The sequence below is a fragment of the Uloborus diversus genome, chromosome 4 (assembly GCF_026930045.1).
Source record: "Uloborus diversus isolate 005 chromosome 4, Udiv.v.3.1, whole genome shotgun sequence".
NCBI lineage: Eukaryota > Metazoa > Arthropoda > Arachnida > Araneae > Uloboridae > Uloborus > Uloborus diversus.
The window spans coordinates 180,856,871-180,877,536 of record NC_072734.1 but is presented as its reverse complement, the minus strand read 5'-3'; the positions used below and the strand labels follow the sequence as shown (position 1 = coordinate 180,877,536).

Here is a 20,666-nt window from a genome sequence, read left to right as displayed (position 1 = left end):
TATTTAAAGCTGATTTCTAGGAATAAACCATGCCTCAATTATCTAAGAAAATAGATGCGTAAAAAAATAAATAAATAAATAAACGAACTAAGAAAATAGCAGCACCTTATAAACAAAGCAGCTAATACATTATTTTTTCACTACAAAAAATATTGCTAAAAAAATAAATAAAATTAATAAGCTCATTAAAATACCTACATCACACGTGAAATACACCGCCAGCTCAGTCATTTCCAGCCGAGGACTACAGTTTCGTGCTTATTAACACTCATCAGCCCGGCATAGGAAAGTGACTGAGCTGGAGATGAAAGAGATTTTCCATTTTTAATTAAATTATACGGAAAATTGCTTGCCTGTTTTTTTTTCTTTGCCGCACCCTGTACATTTGGTTCACACAGTCAACAGAAACATAGTTCTATCGCGATTAAAGTTGTACTTGTTTGTTTTATGAAAAGGAAAATAAATTTTTCACAGAGGGTATTGGTTTAATTTTTTTTTGCGAAAAGTATTAATTATTTTTTGATCTATATGCAAATTATATTATGATACAACAGCTTGCATTTTTCAAAGTTGGACAGTATTTTAACATACAAGGGGGGGGGGAGGAATAGCATCAGAATTTAAGTATTAGAAATTTCTAATCATTTTTTGCTGAAAATTTCAATTAAAACTTAACTAGTTGAAAAAAATTCATTTTTTCAATTTTTCTGAAGTGGAAATAAACCTTTTCGAAAAAAAAACGGTTTTTTCCCGTTTTTTTCGGAAATTTTCCGGTTTTTTCCGACTGTTTTCATCTCTTGCTGTGACTAATGTAACAGTTTGATGTGTCTAGCGTAACAGCTTGATGTGAATAACGTAACCTTTTAAAGGTTACTGCTATATTATTTAAAACTTATTTAACTTAATGTGCATGTTTATTAACAATTTTGAATAAGTAGACATTCTACATCGATTAAAAATATTTAGAGCAAAAAATACATCCAGAAATGTTACAATGTAGACCTTATGTCCACTTCAAAAAAACGGCTTTTTTAAAGATATTCTTCAAAAAGAAATATTTCCAATTTAAAGACGGGTTATTATTTTTTACAAAGAAGGGTAGGTAAAGCAAAATGAGTAATCTGCTGAATATGCATTCAACAGAAGAATTCAAGATAAAGAATTAAGAAAACAGAAAGACAATCTTAATAATTGAGAACGTTTTATATTTTTTAGAAAATATCTCCGCTGATTATTAAAATGAAGAAATGGCAGCTCGTTAGTAAAACATGTGAAAATGTTATATGATACAGCGACAATAAACGCTATTGTAGCATATTATCGAAAATGCATAAATTATGATTAAGAAATATAAACATTTGCGGTAATATCTGAACTTAAAATGCATTCTGCAAAAACGTTTGGACATTTTTTTTTCAATCTTACAATCTCAGCCAAGATATACAACACCATTCGTTCGAAGAATTAGTGAACTTGGAAGAGTAATATTGTTACGAGTTCAGACACTTCAAGAAATTATTTAACTGACGCCACAGTTCTTGAGAAAACACAGAAGATTTATTTACAACTATGTAAACGAAAAATCGTTAGCAACTGCTAAATTAACCACAGCAATTAGTCAAATTTCAATTAAATCCCTAAACTTAACGGTCACGCACGTATTTATATCGAAATACGCAAAAACACATCACAAAGGCAAATACTCACTTTCCAGCCCACGGCTTAGACCAGTCTGACTTTGAACACGCGGCATGGCTATTTAAAAACCTCGAAAAAGTTCCCACAATATTCAATTGAGAAATTTCGATTACATTCTACCAATTTCTCGTATTTTCTTTTTATTTCATTCACAAACAAGGAAATATTCCACCGAAGTTTTCATCCAAATGTAAAGCTGCTGCATTGTTTTTCTTACTAATCAACAAGTATCCAGCTGAAGTTTCTACCTGCATAGCGGAATGTTCCAGTGGCTATTCATAAACCTCGAAAAAGTTCCCACAATATTCCATTGAGAAATTTCGATTACATTCTACCAATTTCTCGTATTTTCTTTTTATTCCATTCACAAACAAGGAAAGATTCCACCGAAGTTTTCATCCAAATGTAAAGCTGCTGCATTGTTTTCTTACTAATCAACAAGTATCCAGCTGAAGTTTCTACCTGCTTAGCGGAATGTTCCAGTGGTTATTTATAAACCTCGAAAAAGTTCCCACAATATTCCATTGAGAAATTTCGATTACATTCTACCAATTTCTCGTATTTTCTTTTTATTCCATTCACAAACAAGGAAAGATTCCACCGGTTTTCATCCAAATGTAAAGCTGCTGCATTGTTTTCTTACTAATCAACAAGTATCCAGCTGAAGTTTCTACCTGCTTAGCGGAATGTTCCAGTGGCTATTCATAAACCTCGAAAAAGTTCCCACAATATTCCATTGAGAAATTTCGATTACATTCTACCAATTTCTCGTATTTTCTTTTTATTCCATTCACAAACAAGGAAAGATTCCACCGAAGTTTTCATCCAAATGTAAAGCTGCTGCATTGTTTTCTTACTAATCAACAAGTATCCAGCTGAAGTTTCTACCTGCTTAGCGGAATGTTCCAGTGATTAAACAAAACATTGCAACGTAATATTATGATCCGAAATGACATCGGGGCTATTTCAAAAATTTAGTATGTTCGGTTTAAATACCGAACATTCTCTTGGAGCTTAGGTTTGCAAACAACATCATCCATCGTTGCGAATGTTATTCCGTATGTTATCAAATTACCAATAACTGACCAAAACAATGTCTTTGTTACAGGTATATCATCAAAAATGTAAAACGTGATTCGTCGAGCACGAACCTTTTCATAAAAACGTAAAGCTTTGACCGTATTTTTCTTGCCAATGAGCAAGTAGCTTGCAGCAATTTCTACCCCATCAGCTGAACGTTCCAGGGTGGAGAGAAAGTATTGCAACGCTATTATTCTAATGTAATTACTAAAGATAGTTATTTTATCAATATTGTCCAGTGGTAATGTGTCGTAAATTAACATATATGCTTTTACAAACATTTCTACATGGATCATAAATAGGAGTAAGCTTAGTTGAAAACTAAATTTATTTTTGAAATTCAAAAATGTTTTCATTATTTTATTATGCATACAGAATAAAAGGCCATAATTAATTCTGTTGTCATATTTAGCACTTTGGTTTTTAACCTCAATTGCATAGTTATCCAAAGTATGTTTGAGCACACAACATATGCAGCAAAATAATAAAATAGGTAGATCCACAATAACATTTAGTAAGTGATGATTCGTTATAGTAATAAAATAACTTCTGTCATTTTCTTTCATAATAAATAATATATGAATTAAACCAAAAATTGGGTAAATATTTATCAAGATTGCAGCAGCCAATACCTTTTTCTTGAAGTTTTGTATCTTTCTTGAGCATATTTGATTATACGTTTTCAAAGTGGTTTTCCCTATTTTGTTCATTTTCTCTCTTTGAATGCGCATAACAAATCGAAAGATAACTTTTACAACAATCAATAAAGCTAAAGAGACCAGAGATAATATATCACCGTATGACGCAAGTAGCGTTAAATCATAAAGGAAAATCGACAAATACAAGAACAGGATGAATTCACAAAATGAAATTAAAGCTACAAAAGCTATTGTTAACGGCTGTGCTCTGTATCTCTTGAAGCTGTAGTCCAAAATCCCATGCAGATAGTAATTAAAAAATATCGGATCAAAATCATCTTGAATGTTTTGCAACATCTTACAAGTTGCTGGTATTTTATTTAGATTATTCCGATAAACCTTATTTTTGCTTGAAGTCTTCAGTTGTTTATGGATTGCGAGTAGGACATTAGGTTTCTCACTTTGTATTCACGTAACGAAAAATGAAGTGTTGTTGAAAAGCAAAATCAACATTTTAAACGAATCAATAGCAGAAATCCAAATAGAAAAATATATAACTGCTTTATTTTCTTAATAACACTGCTTTTGCGTGCTACCCCAAGAGATGAAGAGCAGCACTTGGGGTCTTGGCTTCCCAAGCAACCGTAAAGCCCCTTTTTGGAAAAGTGAGTGAAAACACCACCCCTTGGTGAGATTTTTTTCAAACTTTAGAAAGCTATTGTTCTCCCTATATTTTCCTGTTCCCCACGATAAAATAGTGCATCTCAGTCAAGTTTCAGTCATTATGTAAATAAATTGATTGTTTTTCTCCAACGATTCATCAATGCAATCTTCAAATATCATATACAATCCATTGACGGAAATACAATTTTCTCCTGAACCAGGCGGTACCAAAGACATATTTATTATAATTCACAAAAAGAATCATCATTAAAAAACCTTATTTCTAAAAACACGTTGAGTGCTTTTTTTTTTCCTTTGAAGTAAAAAAAAAAGCTAAATCACAAAATTCGTTTTGTGCAAACTCTACTCATGATTTTTACAGAAATAGGCAATTGTAACGCAATCAATTGAACGTGTTTTCAGCTGAAGAAATAAATAATTAAAAGTGTTTCTGCTTCAATAATAAAAATTAGAAATAAAAAAGCAGCGAAAGTTTATTTAGTAAGCATAATTTACCTATTTGAAACGGCTGCATATGTTTTTTTTCCTGTTGTCATAGGACCCGCTTTATAATTAAACCTTATTCTTTTTGTACAATTAGGTTGACTCCAAAATTTTAACAGTATTTTTTTTTTTTTGAAAGATTATACTTTAAAACATGGAATTAAATCTTTTTTAAATATTTTGATAAACTTTACTATTTTCAAAAATTTACTTCCATCGGTGCGAAGATTCAATTTCATGTTTTACGCTTCTGCGCATGACACCACAACTTATAAAATGCTAATCACTGATGCCATTGCCGCCTGCCTTGTCTAGTGGTGGTCAGAGAAGTTTGACTGCGACAGGAATGTCCGGGTTCGAATCCCGCCTCGGGCCTGGACGTACTTTTTCTCTCCTGTCCTTGTCCTTTCTTTGTGTGAATGTGTTGTTATGCTGTGAATGGTTGCTTACCCTATAAACTGGTCCTTACGGCATGCGTGTCCTGTAGAAGTTGGACACTTGGGAAAGTGAAGCAGATCACCCCTAATTGCTAGTCTAGCTGACACTCGACAACAACTGATGCCATTAGCGCAGATCGTAATGTTTTGGTAAGATCTTTTGTATGCGAGACACCTGTGGACTCATCTGAATATCTCACGGCAAGAACTGCTGTTGCCGTGGACAAAATTAACGCGATTTCTATCATCTTCGAACTGGTTCCCCTCCCCAGTCTTTTCTTCACCGATGAACCACCTTTCCTACTCGTGATGACATTTCGATAACTTGCTTTGAGTTTTTCACTGAACAATCAATGTGATTGGGCAGCTTTTATTATCGTTCGTTCGCTTTCCCAACACTGTTGTGTATTCAGGTTGTAATTCTAATATTCTTCTTTACTCCATCTCAGAGTGGTATAGGACCCAATGTTCTTGTGTAATTACACTAGTCAACAAACGAGCTGCATCACAAGATTTCCTTTCTGCCAATTTAATGATAATAGCGCCATGGAGTAAGCAGGGTAACACCTTTAGTTTCTTGCGAACCGAGGCGAAAAAACGTTTTACTGTTTGATATTTTAAACCGCGACCTTCCTCGAATTTGCGCATGCGTCAGGTCTCTTCCGATTTTATCAAAATAGGGAAGATTTTGATGAGAGAGATAACGAATGTGAGGGGATTTATTTATTTTTGTTTTGTTTTGTTTTGTTTTCCGTTGGATTCGTTTGTTAGAGGTGTTGGTTTGAGTTGAGGCTTTTTTTTTTTTTTTTTTAGGTTTATTCCCCTTCCTTATCGGTAAAGCAGAAATGCTGCCGTGATGCATTTTCTTACTCAAGCTCTCACCCCTTTTTTAAAATAGAACCGTTCAACGGTGCTAGTCGCGGCTTTCGAAGTCGGATAGTACACAGATTTATTTCCCCATGATTGGCAATTTTAAAGTGATTCACTGGTAAAATCTTTAAATATCACCAACATTGGCCGACTTAAAAAAAAGCCAAATTTTTACGAAGTTGGTAAACTTGGCGACAAAAATTTTGGGGATATATTGCCAAGTGTTTGCCAAATTATAACACCACTTGGATTAGCTTTGAAATTAACAATGATTTACCCCCAAAAATGTGTAAAGGAACATCGGAATTCAACCAAAAGGGAAGGTGCACCACTAGACCCCACTAGGAGTCTATGTACCAAATTTCAATTTTCTAGGACATACTGTTTTTTAATTATGCGAGATACATACGCACATACATACATACATACGTACATACGGACGTCACGAGAAAATTACTTGTAATTAACTCTGGGGTCGTCAAAATGGATATTTCGGGTGTCTGTTCGTTCCTAGGCATATATCCACGTGTGGTAGGGTCGAAAAAAAAAAAAAAAAAAAACTCAACATTCATGCGGGGGTGAGCAAAACAGAAATTAAGGCAGATCTATGAGGATTTTTTTTTTTTTCGCAAATACAATACTTCCCCTTTTTTTTTTGTAAAAGGAAGTAAAAACCACTTTTGTCTGCACCCTGGTTTTAAATAGTCAGCTCCTACTAATTTTGCGTCGAGAAAAACGAATATATGGCAGTGGATTTTTTTAAAATTAACTCTTGGTTGCAAGATACATAAAATCCCAATGGAGAAAAATCCACAACAACCTTATACTGATTTGAAGGTAAGGTTTTCAGAGAAAAATAATCCTGTGCAATAAATGTTATTAAATAGGTATTAAATAGTGTATTATTGAGCACTGTTCATTTTTCTGAAAGCAGTGGTTTCTTTTGGCCTATTGCTGTAAACGCTTTATTTTCGATAGTTTTTTGTGCGTCAAAGAAAAACATCTTGCAATAGTTCAGCAGAATTTAGTAACCGTTATTACCCCAGCCCAATGACCATGATATCTGCCTTCCATTGTCAAAACATCTTGGCGAAACCTTTTCTCGTGCCCATCGCTCATGGCTTTACAGTATTTAAGCAAAGTATCCTTTAAAAGATGAAAAAATAGTTTCCAGAGATATATCATTCATCAATAGACTAAGAACTTTTATAGCGATTTTTTGACCAACTGTATTTAGTTGTCTTCTTCTCTGCTGCTTGGAATACTTGAAATACACCCTAAAGGCTTCCCTTTGCGGTTTTTTCCCCTTCCTCTTAAAATATTTTTAAAAAAACTGATTTTTATACGTGAAATACACCGCCAGCTCAGTCATTTCCAGCCCAGGACTGCAGTTTCGTGCCTATTAGCACTCATCAGCCCGGCATAGGAAAGTGACTGAGCTGGAGATGGAAAACCTCTTAAGGAAGCCAAGAGTGCGAAACAAACTGGTAGATAACATAGAATTAGCAGACCAGACGAGTGACCGAAGCAATGGTTCGGTTCAACTCGAAGATTGAACGCGAGGCAAGGTATATTCAGTAAATTACAGCCCATTAGCCTGGGCTAAAGCAGAAATACGTGAAATACACCGCCAGCTCAGTCATTTCCAGCCGAGGACTGCAGTTTCGTGCTTATTAGCACTCATCAGCCCGGCATAGGAAAGTGACTGAGCTGGAGATGGAAAACCTCTTACATAAGAGGTGGTGGCGGTGTATTTCACGTATTTCTGCTTTAGCCCTGGCTAATGGGTGTAATTTACTGAATATACTGATTTTTATAATTGCGCGAATTTTGAAGGGCCGTTAAAAATTCTCTTCTTATCTTTAACATATCTTGGAAATTTCTCTCTAAGGTTTTGTAGACCGGGGCACATTTACGCTGATTTTTTTCAATGATTTTTCTAATTTGTATGTTTTAACTAGGAAATTTTTGACATTGCAGTTTTATAAATCAGTTAATGGAGTCAAAATTGGTATATTCAGTTGTTCCTCAGCTTGTGTTTTTAACCGTTAACAAATAAAAAATATTTTTGGAGTCAAGTCGGTTGCGTAAACTCGCCCCGGACACGGGGCACGTTTGCGCATATTTTGATACCTAACGTTTTTCTGTTAGTGTTTTGAACATAATGTATTACCATTGCTAAAATAAAGCAAATTTATTACAGACTAAATAGTGTATCAAGTTAACGCTGCAGGGTCATAAACACAGCATTATATGATTGTAAGCTATAAGATAGGAATGTGTAACTTTATTAAAAATTAAATGATAATATTCAAAACAAATGCGTAGCCGGAAAATACTAAAAAGGTTTGAGACATTTTGGAGCGAAAAAAAAGCGCCAGAGGCACGTCAAAGTAAAAGAACGAACGTAAAAGTGCTCCTAATTTTAACGTGAAAATTTTTTTAATAACATTTCAGTTCATACTAATACAGTTCTCAAAAAATGATAAAATTCTGCACATTTTTATGTATTTGTTTTTTCTTAACTATGTATTATTTATTCACAATAAGTTTCACAACGTTCAGCACAAAACTTACTCTACTTCGTAGAAAACAGAATATTCTTTCTGCATGTTGGACCGAAGATCAACTAATGCTCAAAAACTTGTGAGAATATTTTCTAGGGAGTAGCATCAATTTGTTATGACTATTGTATCTCTAGATAAAATTCCTTTTGAAGAAAGGGCACTGCGTAACCGTGCCCCATGCGTGAACGTGCCATGGTCTATCGTATTGGAAAACCATCTTTGTACACAGATTTCACTAAGTTCTTCATTCCTTTTTTTTTAATTTACGCCCACCATCGTTCTTTCAATCATAAGGCGTCTTGCTGTCCAGTATAACAATGAAGTGGCTTCAAAGGGTGTTAGGGCCTGGAAGTCATCACAATTATGAATATCATGAAGAGAGGAGCATCTATAAGGATACTTCGCTGTCATTGGAGAAGTGCCCTCACAGAGCACACAGAAAGGTGAATCTGCCAGGTTGATTTTATATAAATGGGCCTGTAGGTAGTCATGTCCAATAATGGTTCGGAAAGAGGCAACTCCCAGGGCTCTGGGAAGGAGAGAAAGGCGCGTACGCTGTTCAGCATCCAGAAGGCAAGCCCAGGGTTGTCCGTCAGCTTTGTTCCTCAGGGCAGAGACTGTAGCATGTTGTATTTTGCTTGCGAGAAGTCGCTTATAGTTTCTAAGTGGAACCGGGCGAGAAGGTGGATGCAGGGACGCAGCCTCTTTAGCCAAGATGTCTGCTTGTTCATTTCCATAGATTCCACAATGGCCTGGGATCCACTGGAAGACAGCCTCTCTTCCGGAACGCAAAAGAAAATCAATGGATTTTTTACACTCAAGCTCAAGTTCTGAAGGATACAGATTGTAATCAGTAATGGTCTGAATCGCAGCCTGAGAATCAACAAAGAGAACAATATTTTGTTCAGCTGGTTCTCCAATAGATTTGATGGCCATAAAAATTGCATTCATTTCTCCATCGAAGTTATCCGCCCAAGTGTCGAGAGGCTCCTGAAGACTAAAATGTTTGGAGTAGGCACCGGCACCTGCTCTACCAGCTGAAGATTTGGCCGATCCGTCAGTTCTTCATTCCTAGATGGATGAGCATGGGGTTTAAGCAGAAGTGAGTGGATCTACTAGGGGATAATTTTGGGCATTTCTCTTCGCAGAATGTAAATTTCCTGAAGTCCATTTCGGTTTTATGTAGTGAGATATTCTATCCCAAGTAGGGGTCGAAGTTAAGAAGGCAGTCAGACTCATGGGGGTTAATTCTATCTTCCAGGAGAAAAGAACATTAGTGAGATGTCACTACCCTAGTTGGCTCTGTATCTTGTAAACTAGAGCTAATAGGAACTTTTTATGGTGATTTTTGTGTTTAACGAGGCAAAATACTTCGGAAATAGCTATTTTTGAGCCGGATGCATTTTTGACGTTGACTAGTGTTATTAGTCGTCTGGATGGGCTGTAACTACTATCACTTTGAATACGTAAAATCGAAGTTAGATTCACTTTATATGTGTATTTATGCCACTTTCTGTACTGTTTCTGTTGTATTTCTTTAAATAAATAACACAAAAGTCTTTGGAAATTGTCCTGGTTTCATTTGCAAATTAAATGGAGAGCACAAGAATTATAATGTTGGAGTTACATGCACACCAACCTTTTGCCAGTTAAATGCTATCTCAAAAGCGATTAATAATCGAAAGTAAAGTATCTTAGACTGATATTTAGCTTAAAATAAGGTTTCTGTATCGATATAAATAATAAAATAATAAATGAATCAATTAACCAACGTGTTGAAGCACAAAAACTTCCAAATTCCTGCGAACACATGTTTCGGTGTTATAAGGAACACCATTTTCAATGCAAATAAGTGTGAGCTTCAGGATGAAAAGTCATCCGAGGAAAGCTTTCCTTGCATTGAAAAAGGTGTTCCTTGTAACCCTGAAACATATGTCTGCAGTAATTAGCAATTTTTGTGCTGCAAAACGCTGGTTAATTGATTCATTTATTTTCCAGTACAAAGGTATTTATTTGTTAATGAAATAATAGCTTAAAAAACTGAAAAAACGGGCCTTTGTTACCAATATGAACTAAGAAGTAATCCTTGGGCGTTAAGTATTATAAAATAATTCATTCGGGGGTGAACGAAACGGAAATGAAAGCCGATTTTTAACCGACTTCAAAAAAGGAGGTTATGATTTCGTATTGCGGATTTTTATGTGTGTTTTCGAATTATTCCAACACTACTGGACCGATTTGACTTTTTTTTTTGGAAGAGTATACTTCCCAGATGGTCCCATTGTAATTTGGTCTGGATCTGATGAGGGGTCTCGGAGAAATCCAAGAAACTTTAAATTTCATACGTAAGGGTCACGTGGTGTTGCTGTGATCGGTGTATTTTCACACCTAAGCTTTTGGCTTTCTCTTGAACGATATTTAATTCTCGCGGCACAAGGATGATTAATTTTCTCACGCTGCGCCGCATGGTAATTTTTTTTTTATTATAGGTGTTATTAATGTATTTATTACTGCGTAGCAAAGCAGTAAATTAAATATGTTTTGCTACTTTAATCGTTGAATCAATTACCGTAATATTTTATTTACTAATAAATAACTTTATTTAGGCACTAAAATATAAAGTTCGTTATTTAATATTCCAATTTTGATATATTTAGTATTCAATTGAGGAGGAATTTAATGCAGAATACCCCTCCCCCACGATTTTATTTATATTCTTTAATAATATACATTATAACTGTGTATGATTTCTGAAGTTTGACCAATATTCTTGATTTACTGTTTCACGATGCCGCCAGTTCAATTTGAAATTAAGGTTACATTAATTATCAGACTTCAAAAAAAGGAGGAGGTTCTGAACTCGTCGGATTTGTTTTTTTTTTTTTTTTTTTGTACAATGTTCCATAAATACTCGAAGACACCTGAGACCGCACAGAGTCGGCCCGGACCCGAGCCTGGAAGGGGCCAAATATTTTTGGAACTAACGGTGAAATATAAGGGTAAACAATATGGAGAGGGGGCTGGAAAAGTCATTTGTGGTGGGCTTCAAAATTTCTGTGCTCGCCCCTGCCTGCACCGATAAGGAAACGTCTTTTTTTTTCTTTTTTTTTTTTTTTTTTGAAACAGCATAGTTCCACGGCGGTCTAATGTTAATCAAGTTCAGGTTTGATGAAATTGAAGGAACTCTTTAACTATCATACTCACATTTAAATCGATTTGTACTTTAGTAACTTTGTATATCGTCTCACTTAGTGAACCGGTTATTATGCTTTTTTTTGTTTAGTGGTGGTTTTGTTTAGGGGTGGTCTAACTTAGGTTCCAAATCTTTGATTTACCCTATTTGTTCTTTAGGGAAAAGTTAAAGGTAAAACAATAAATTCCATGCAATTTCCCTCACAAACGATTAAATATAAAACCCATTGATAAACAAATGCCATAAAACAAAGGTTTATACTTTCTTTAGCTATAGTTAAAGAAAGTACTAAAAATATATATTATTAATTGTAATGATAATGAACATTTTGAATTAAGGATTCTCTGAAGCAAACATAAAATTCATTCTAGTGGAATTTTTTATCTTCATCTATAGTGGGGCCATGTGAAGAAACATGCGACTTTTATCACGAGTTACATGACACTAATTGCGAAACAAATTAGAGTTTACAATATTACAATTCTAAAATTTACAATTTTACAAATTTAAACTTAAAGCGATTTCATTTTTTTTTTTTTAGTGACTCGTGCATTTGCTTTCGGAAAGCAAGCTTTGATCAAGTGATAAAGTTGAACAAATGATGAAGACAATTTTTTTTGCACATAGTTACGCATTTGAAAAAGCCTTTCTTCACAGTCGTCGGAAGTCTCCGAGACGCTTGCTGTGTTATTTACACCAATAAAAGCAAAAATAAATTACTTTTAAATAAAAAAGAACCGCCTTCAAAAAATACCCAGGAACTAAAAAGCAGAAAATAACTGATTACACTTACATTCTATTTCCTACCAGAATATAGAAATGAAATTTATTTTACAATTTCAGTACAAAAATCAACTAAACTAAACACCGAATTATAAAATAAACACTGATTTAAATTACTATACGATGAATTATTTCAAATACCTAACTAATTATGTACGATCTCTTAATTTTTAATAACCTTTTGAAGTCGGGGCCTCCTATAAACTACTACCTAACGTAACTGAATAGATTTAGTTTTAAAGACGCGTATAGTTAAATTAGTGTTTAATTCAGGATTCGGTGGGTTGTCAGTAACGTTATGGTAGTTGTTTATAGGAGGCCCCGACATCAAAAGGTTATTAAAAATTAAGAGATCGTATATAATTAGTTAGGTATTTAAAATAATTCATCGTATAGTAATTTAAATCAGTGTTTATTTTATAATTCGGTGATTAGTTTAGTTGAATTTTGTACTGGAATTGTAAAATAAATTTCATTTCTATGGTTGGGTATTAAATAGAATGTAAGTGTAATCAGTTATTTTTTGCTTTTTAGTTCCTGGGTATTTTTTGAAGGCGGTTTTTTTATTTATAAGTAATTAGTGATTTTTTTTTTGCTGGTACAATACGTTCTTTTTGTAAAAGGAAGTAAAAATAACCTTCGGATGATAAGTATGATAAAATAATTGACCAAATAATTAACTTTAATGAAAGAAAATGGTGGGGCGCTTCCTATTTACATTTTTGCAAGGACAACAAATGGGTGAAATTTAAGACAACTGATATGAAGCATGGTGTTGCAATTTTCACAAACAGGAGTGTAAAATGACCCCTTGTTTCCAAATACGACCACCTTACCCCCATCAGGCCCCCCTGTACAATATTGGGAAGTGGATATCCCCCCTCAAATAATATCTCTTAGTCTCCCTTCTTGTTATCTGTGTTCATGGTTATGAACATTGAGCCTTTCTTGTCCTCCAAAGCAATGTTAGCTGTTAACATAAAGCTGCTTTCTCCCCCAAAGTAAAATAACACATTTAAAGTTTAAGAAAATTTGAAAAAAGAGGGGGGGGGGAGCTTTTTTACAAAAAATGTGTACGTGTAGGGGAAAAACGGAGATCATATTCGGATTTAGAGGGTCGATTTGCAGAATAATCAGCCGAAATAACCTCAGAAGCATTTTAAAGTTTTTTGCTACGCAGTGTGTTTGGGCGGGAGGGGGGAGGGGGGTGCCCTAAAGTTTTCCTTTTTGCTACATATACAGAAGATTTTTAACTTTGGACGTCTCTAGTCATTCAGAATAATGTTTAAGATTATTGTATTTTTTTTCTCTGGTTCTGAATCAGCTATTGGGAGGGGGGTTCTAAAAGTGGGCGTGATAGAGGAAAGGTGGGGGGGATTTGGGAACAAGGGGTCATTTTACATTAGAACCAGCCAGAAAAATGTGCAATTTGCGACATTCACATGATGTTTTTTTTTTTTTTTTTTACATCGAGAAATTTTTTTTGGACATCTGAGTCATAGAATCGAGTCTTATACTCTCATTCTGCACCAGAATAAAAAGATCATTTTTCGTGATTTTTCCAACATTTGGGGGGGGGGGGCAATTTCCCCTTTTTGCTATCGATGTCCATGATCTTGAATTTTGAACCTCTCTTGCCCTCGAAAACTATGTTAGCAGTTAATATAAATATCCTTTAATTTCTATTAAAAAAAGGTGCTCTGAAACTAAAGAAAATTGAAAAAACTTGGGGGAGGGGAGCTTTTAAAAAAATGGTTTAACAGAGGTCATATTATTCAGATTCAGAGGATCATTTTACATAAGAATCAGCAGACGAAATCAGAAGCATTTTGAAGGGAATTTTTTTGCCGCACATTGTAATTTGAAAATTTTTTAAGCATACATTATCATGTAATATAACCACAGCTCACTTATCACATCCAGAGATGGCATTTTTGTACTTGTTATTAACTCATCAGCCTGGAATGGTGAAAAACCGAGCTGGGGCGGTATTTTACTGCTTCTGTTACAATTCAATGTCAAGCAAAAGAATGAAAATTACATGACGTTCAGTTTGCATTTCAATATTCTAAAAGACGGAATGTGTTTTTCTGTAACCTGCGGTAACCAAATCCTTCAAAAATTAAATTTCAACTATGCTAAATAACAATGCTCAGGAGCCGCTTAGCAATTACAGCTTTGCAAGTTGTTACAAGTTATTTTGAAACTCGGGGAAGGGGTGCTTTTTGATCCAAAGGCAGATCATAATGCGTGTTTAATCTGTTTCTTTCTAACTGACGGTTTAAATCTTTGCGCATCAAATAATATGGCGAAGCAATCTTCGGGGGGGGGGGGGGGAGTGAGCGTTAGCGACAGGGAGGAGAGCCTTCTAGCTCCACAAAAAAATATTTTAATAAGTGGGGTATTCCTTCAATCGGCTTAAAAAAATACAACGGTTTGGTTCTTAGAAAATATCTTACATTAAGCTGGGCAATGCCCAGCTTAATCTTAGCTTTAAGCTTTTATCTGATCTTTACTAATAATAAAGCTGAAAGTCTCTCTGTCCGGAGGATGTCTGGATGTCTGGGTGTCTGTAGGATGTCTGTGGCGCGCAAAAAGCCTAGACCGTTCGGCCGATTTTCATGAAATTTGGCAAAGTTAGTTTGTAGCATGGGGGTGTGCACCTCGAAGCGATTTTTCGAAAATTCGTTGGGGTTCTTTTTTTATTCCAATTTTAAGAAAAAAACTATCATAAATTACGAAATTATCATAACGTAGAACCGTAACATAAGCACAAGCCAATTGGCGAGATACGAAGTTATCATAACGTTGAACTGTAACGTCGGTACAAGCCAATTGGCGAGACAATTCATCATACATTTTTTGTAAATATACAGGCGAACCAAAAGAGCTTTAATTTTTCTATTACGGGCGAAGCCGTGCGGGTGCCACTAGTTAATAATAAAGCTGAAAGTCTCTCTGTCCGGAGGATGTCTGGATGTCTGTAGGATGTCTGTGACGCGCATAGCGCCTAGACCGTTCTGCCGATTTTCATGAAATTTGGCACAAAGTTAGTTTGTAGCATGGGGGTGTGCACCTTGAAGCGATTTTTTAAAAATTCGATGTGGTTCTTTTTTATTCCAATTTTAAGAACAAAAAGATCATAAGATGAACGAGTAAATTACGAAATTATCATAACGTGAAACCGCAACATAGGCACAAGCCAATTGGCGAGATACGAAATTATCATAACGTGGAACCGTAACATGGGTACAAGCCAATTGGCGAGAAAATTCACCATACATTATTTGTAAATATACAGACGAACCAAAAGACCTTTTAATTTTTCTATTACGGGCAAAGCCGTGCGAGAACCACTAGTATTTTAATAAACGGGCTTGACTGTAGTACTTTTACACTCCAATATTTGGAAAACACCTAGCATTCATCTTCAATATTAACCAAAGCTTGCACAACAATCTGCACTTTTACCAGGATGAGTTTTCATAATCCCATTTATCGATAACGTGTGCTACCCGTCATTATGCTAATATAAATAGTCTCATCAAATATTCATATTTCGCTGACAATATTAAATTAATCATAGATGTTTGGTTTAAATGAATTTAACCAGGTGTTAATTAAGGCGTTTCTTGAAGCATTGAGTTTACATATAGTTATTTTGTCAAATTTACGACCTTTGATTTGCAGAAGGACCATCCCTTTTAAGTTCAGATCCAAATTATATTAGCCAATATTTAATCTTTCAGAGTTACATGTCTCAATGCAAATTTACATTTACTTGAATGCGGGTTTTGAGGATATTGACAGTTCTGGGAAAGTGAATACGAAATTGTTTCTGCAACTCATAAATTATAAATGACATTTCATTGCTACTTGGCTTCAAAACATCCTTAAGATATTTAAATAAAGATGCCTTTTGCGTAATATAATCACAATGACAACTATTTCTGAATCTTCTTCATTGACATTATGCTAAACATGATTCAAACTTTCGTTGTTATTAGCATGTAAATGAAGGGTACTGAGGGAAATACAATGGAGCGTGAAATATCCTTTTACTGTAAAAATCCTAATGAATGGGTACTGTCATTCGTGGTAACTTTGATTTACACATTTACTACTTTTTACTGCTGCACTTGTATTGTAAGTGTTTTTTTCTTCTTTTCGTGCCAAAAGAAGCAAATCTCTTATTGATATGTCTATCCCAACAGAACATAAATGTGAAAAAGAAACCAAGTTCGGTCGAAATGAGGTTCGGGGTAGACGGTGTCACCGACAAAAAATAGTTCAGTTCTAAACGGTTACCAAGTTTCATAGCAGTTCCACATAGATGTTGGATTTACCCATGTTCTTCAATTCATTTAGAAAACAATTTTTTACTTTCTTTGATAATGGATTTTAAACTTGCGGCAAGTTCTAGTCATCGCTATTTTTTTTCAAATTTTACAAGTTTTAAATCCAATATCAAAGAAAGTAAAAAATTGTTTTCTAAATGAATTGAAGAACATGGGAAAATCCAACATCTATGTGGAACTGCTATGGAACTTGGTAACCGTTTTGATCTGAACTATTTTTTGTCGGTGACACCGTCTACCCCGAACCTCATTTCGACCGAACTTGGCTTGTTTTTCACATTTACGTTTTGTTGGGATATCATTACTTTTTGAAAAGCTAAATCAAAGGTTATGTTCTAATTTAGACGATTATAAATGCAAAAGCGTATAGAACTATATGATTTCCTTTTTTCCCCCTGCTTTTTACGGCTCACTGGTTTGCGGTTTCTCTTTATTAGAAGTTTTGAAGATATTTCGATAGCTGGGGACTTGGCGCGATCGCCAATTTTAGGCAGTAATAGTATGTTTTTCCCATTTATCAGCAAGGCCAAAGTACATAAGTTTTTGATCTTTGACGTTTGACGTCCTCAAATTTGTCGACAACTAGGAAAATTGCTCATTCATCTCAAAATCTGTCTGGAATTTATTGTTCAGGGGGATAATCATAACGTAGATCGTAAAATATGCAGAATTGGCGAAAATATTTCTCAATTGTTGGAATTATTGCTGCCATTTTTGCTCCTCCTGTAAAATTTTGCATTTAAATGAGATCTAAAGATTTTATAAATTTTAAAGCTGGTTATTTTTGATTTTAAAGGCTTAGCTCTAAAACTTGTAATTTTAATTATTTGATGGATCATTTTTCATTTTAGCGGAATTCAAAGTATCGTTTAAAGCCCCATTTTGGTTAGAAATTTAATTGTTAATTTAAAACATCAACAACCTTGGTTTGGCAACGTTTGACGAGCCTTTCTGTTTTGATTTATCTGGCGAAATATATTGCAATTGCGCGGTAAAGTGATTTTGCCGTGATGCTCATAAAAAATAGCGTAATTTTTTGCTATTTTAATGTAGTTTTTTTGACTTTTTAGATTTTTTCCCTTTACATATGCATGAAAATCTATCTTTATGCCAAATTTCAAGTATGTGAGACACTTGGAAGTTCGCAAACATTTTGATGAGTGAGTGAGTCAGTGTTAAAAATGACAATTTTCAGATCTTAATAATTCCATAACTATAAGAGGTACACTCATGAAATTTAGGATTATAGGTCTACTATGCAGCTCTGATAGACACACAAAATTTCAAGCACGAAGATTTAATAGTTTTTGAGAAATGAGGGGGGTCAAAAGTAGCTTGAAATGGTTCGTGTAAGATACACAGTGGCAGATGTGTCGCCTGATTTCCGAACTTGGCTGACACACTGCCGTGTGTCTAAATCTATCTAAAAACTCTATTAAAAAAAGCAGAAATTTAAAGGAATTATTATTCTGGTTCCAAGTTACCTAGACACTAAGAGTAATCCCGAAACAGGTTAGAAATGGACGACTCTTAAATAATAATCAGAATTTTTAGCACATTTTAAATACAGAACAAAATTATATACAATTAAATAAATAAATAAAATAAATGAAATCACATTGTATAAGGCAAAATTTTTGTGCTGATACTCATTGCTGAATAGAAAATATGCTAAATCCAGTTTTATCTAAATCAATTGAGATTATCAATTCAATATTCAGTATGACTACAGCAGAAACTGTTTTGGTGCTTTTGCAGGCTCTTCTTCATAAAAATTTCCCGTTAAATGACTCTCATTTAAATTAATATGTCAAATATTACGTATCTCAAAAGCTAACTTTGATTAAATCTTTTTTCATTGAAACACATTAGTCATTGACTTTGTTGCCAAAATAATACCTGCAAGTTATATACGGGTATTTTCATAGACATGATGCCTACAGTGAAGTATCGAGAAATATTTCTGTGACATTCTTTCATTTTTTCACCCAAACAGAATATATAGATATTATACGGAAGGTTGCCATCAATGAAACACATTGCAGTTTTCGATTTTTTTTTAGAAAGGAAAGGATTTTTTTAGAAACTCAAATTTCAAGTTAATTATAGGAACAGTTTCCCAGTATCTATCTCTATTAGTAATAATATTCACTTTCACGATAAATATACACAATAATGAATGAAAATTAAAAATAAATATTTTAGCATGTGGTCCATTCATAGCGACCGGTTGATATGGATGGACCATTGAGTTTTTATTGATGGACCACATTCTCAAATTAAAAAAAAAATATATATATTTTTTTCGAGGTAATCAACCTCAGGAACACTGACAACTTTTGGCTTAGCTATCTCAGTAATATCAACTCGAAATCAAGACACTCCTTAATTAACGAATAAATACCTTTGTGCTTAAAAATCAAATGAATAAATTTCCAATGTTTTAATGCCTAAAAATTGCAAATCACTGCAGACACGTGTTTCAGGGTTACAAGGAACCCCTTTTGTAATGCAAAGATGTTTGAACTTTTGGATGAAGAGACATCCGATGAAAGACTTAACCCAGTAGCTGACGCTTCTTTGCATTGAAAAAGGGGTTCCTTGTAACTCCGAAACACTTGTCTGCAGTAATTTGCAATTTTTGTTTAATAAAACGTTAGAAATTCCTTCATTTAATCATTTAATTATCGTATGCTATTTTAAACAAATGCACCAATGTTTACTATAACGAGCTGATGTGTGCATCACATGACTTCCTTTTACTCCAATTCAATGTCATTTCCCCTTTATTGGCAATTTCAATGTGATTCAATAGTTTACTCTCTAAATATCACCAATAGGGGCCAATTTGAAACGAAATTAAAAAAAAAAAAAAAATCGCCAAAATTGTCGCCAAGTTGGCGACAAAACTTGGGGAACAAAATGGCGATATATTGCCGAGTGTCCGACAAATTATAACACCAGTTGAGTTTACATCGAAATTAACAATGATTTCCGCCCAAAAAAGGGGCAAAAAACCCCTTCAGAAACACCCGAACGCAACCAAAAGAGGAGGTGCACAACTTGACCCCACTAGGAGCCTACGTACCAAATTTCAAAGACATACCATTCTTGAGTAATGCGACATACATAGACACATGCGCACATACATACATACATACAGACGTCACGAGAAACGTCGTTGTAATTAACTTGGGAAACGTCAAAATGGATATTTCGGGCGTCTATACGTTCTTAGGTACATATGCACGTGTGGTCGGGCCGAAAAAAAAAAAAAACTCAACATTCATTTGGGGGTGAGCAAAATGGAAATTAAGGCCAATTTTTGAGGGAAAATTTTTTCGCGAATACAATACTTCATTTTTTTTGTAAAATGAAGAAAAAAAAAAAAGTCGGCATAAAAATGTGATGGATCATTTTTTGTTGCAGCATATGTTAACGCTTTTTTTTATTTATGGGACGTACACATTTTTTTAAAGTGTAAAACGTGTGAATCTTTCGTAAATACGTGCCTACAAAATACTAAAAGCACCTTTTAAACTCAACGCGAGATAATAAAGTGCACTCCAACATGCTTCAAACATCATATTTAAAACATGCAGCCCGAACGTCTATTTCTATCAAACCAGCCTCGCGCTAGATCAAATAGAGATTTCCAAGTGAAAGCACAATGCACGAAATTCTTGCATCCGTCCCTGACAGTTACATATTTCACATTTTAAATCAAATTCATAATGCCTTTTAAAGTTAAAGCTTTCTCTCTCATTCCGAAAGTAATTTATCTTAAGGGAGATTGCTTTGTACATTCAAATCTTAATTTAAATGCAAACATCTTCTTTCGTGTTGCAGAGTTAATCTTGTGCAAAATTCGAGAT

The 20,666-nt window shown here is 34.4% G+C and overlaps 2 protein-coding genes across 2 annotated transcripts in view; both read right to left on the bottom strand.

Moving 5' to 3' along the window:
- Positions 1 to 8,502, bottom strand: part of LOC129221031 (uncharacterized) — a 32,187-nt gene extending 23,685 nt beyond the window's left edge. Inside the window, exon 1 of the mRNA XM_054855467.1 lies at positions 8,468 to 8,502. Coding sequence (XP_054711442.1) covers positions 8,468 to 8,502 — 35 coding nt within the window. The remainder of the gene's footprint in view (positions 1 to 8,467) is intronic.
- A 213-nt stretch (positions 8,503 to 8,715) lies between these two features.
- LOC129221030 (uncharacterized) overlaps positions 8,716 to 20,666 on the bottom strand; it is a 155,217-nt gene continuing 143,266 nt past the window's right edge. Inside the window, exon 3 of the mRNA XM_054855466.1 lies at positions 8,716 to 9,494. Within this exon, the coding sequence (XP_054711441.1) occupies positions 8,716 to 9,494 (779 nt within the window). The remainder of the gene's footprint in view (positions 9,495 to 20,666) is intronic.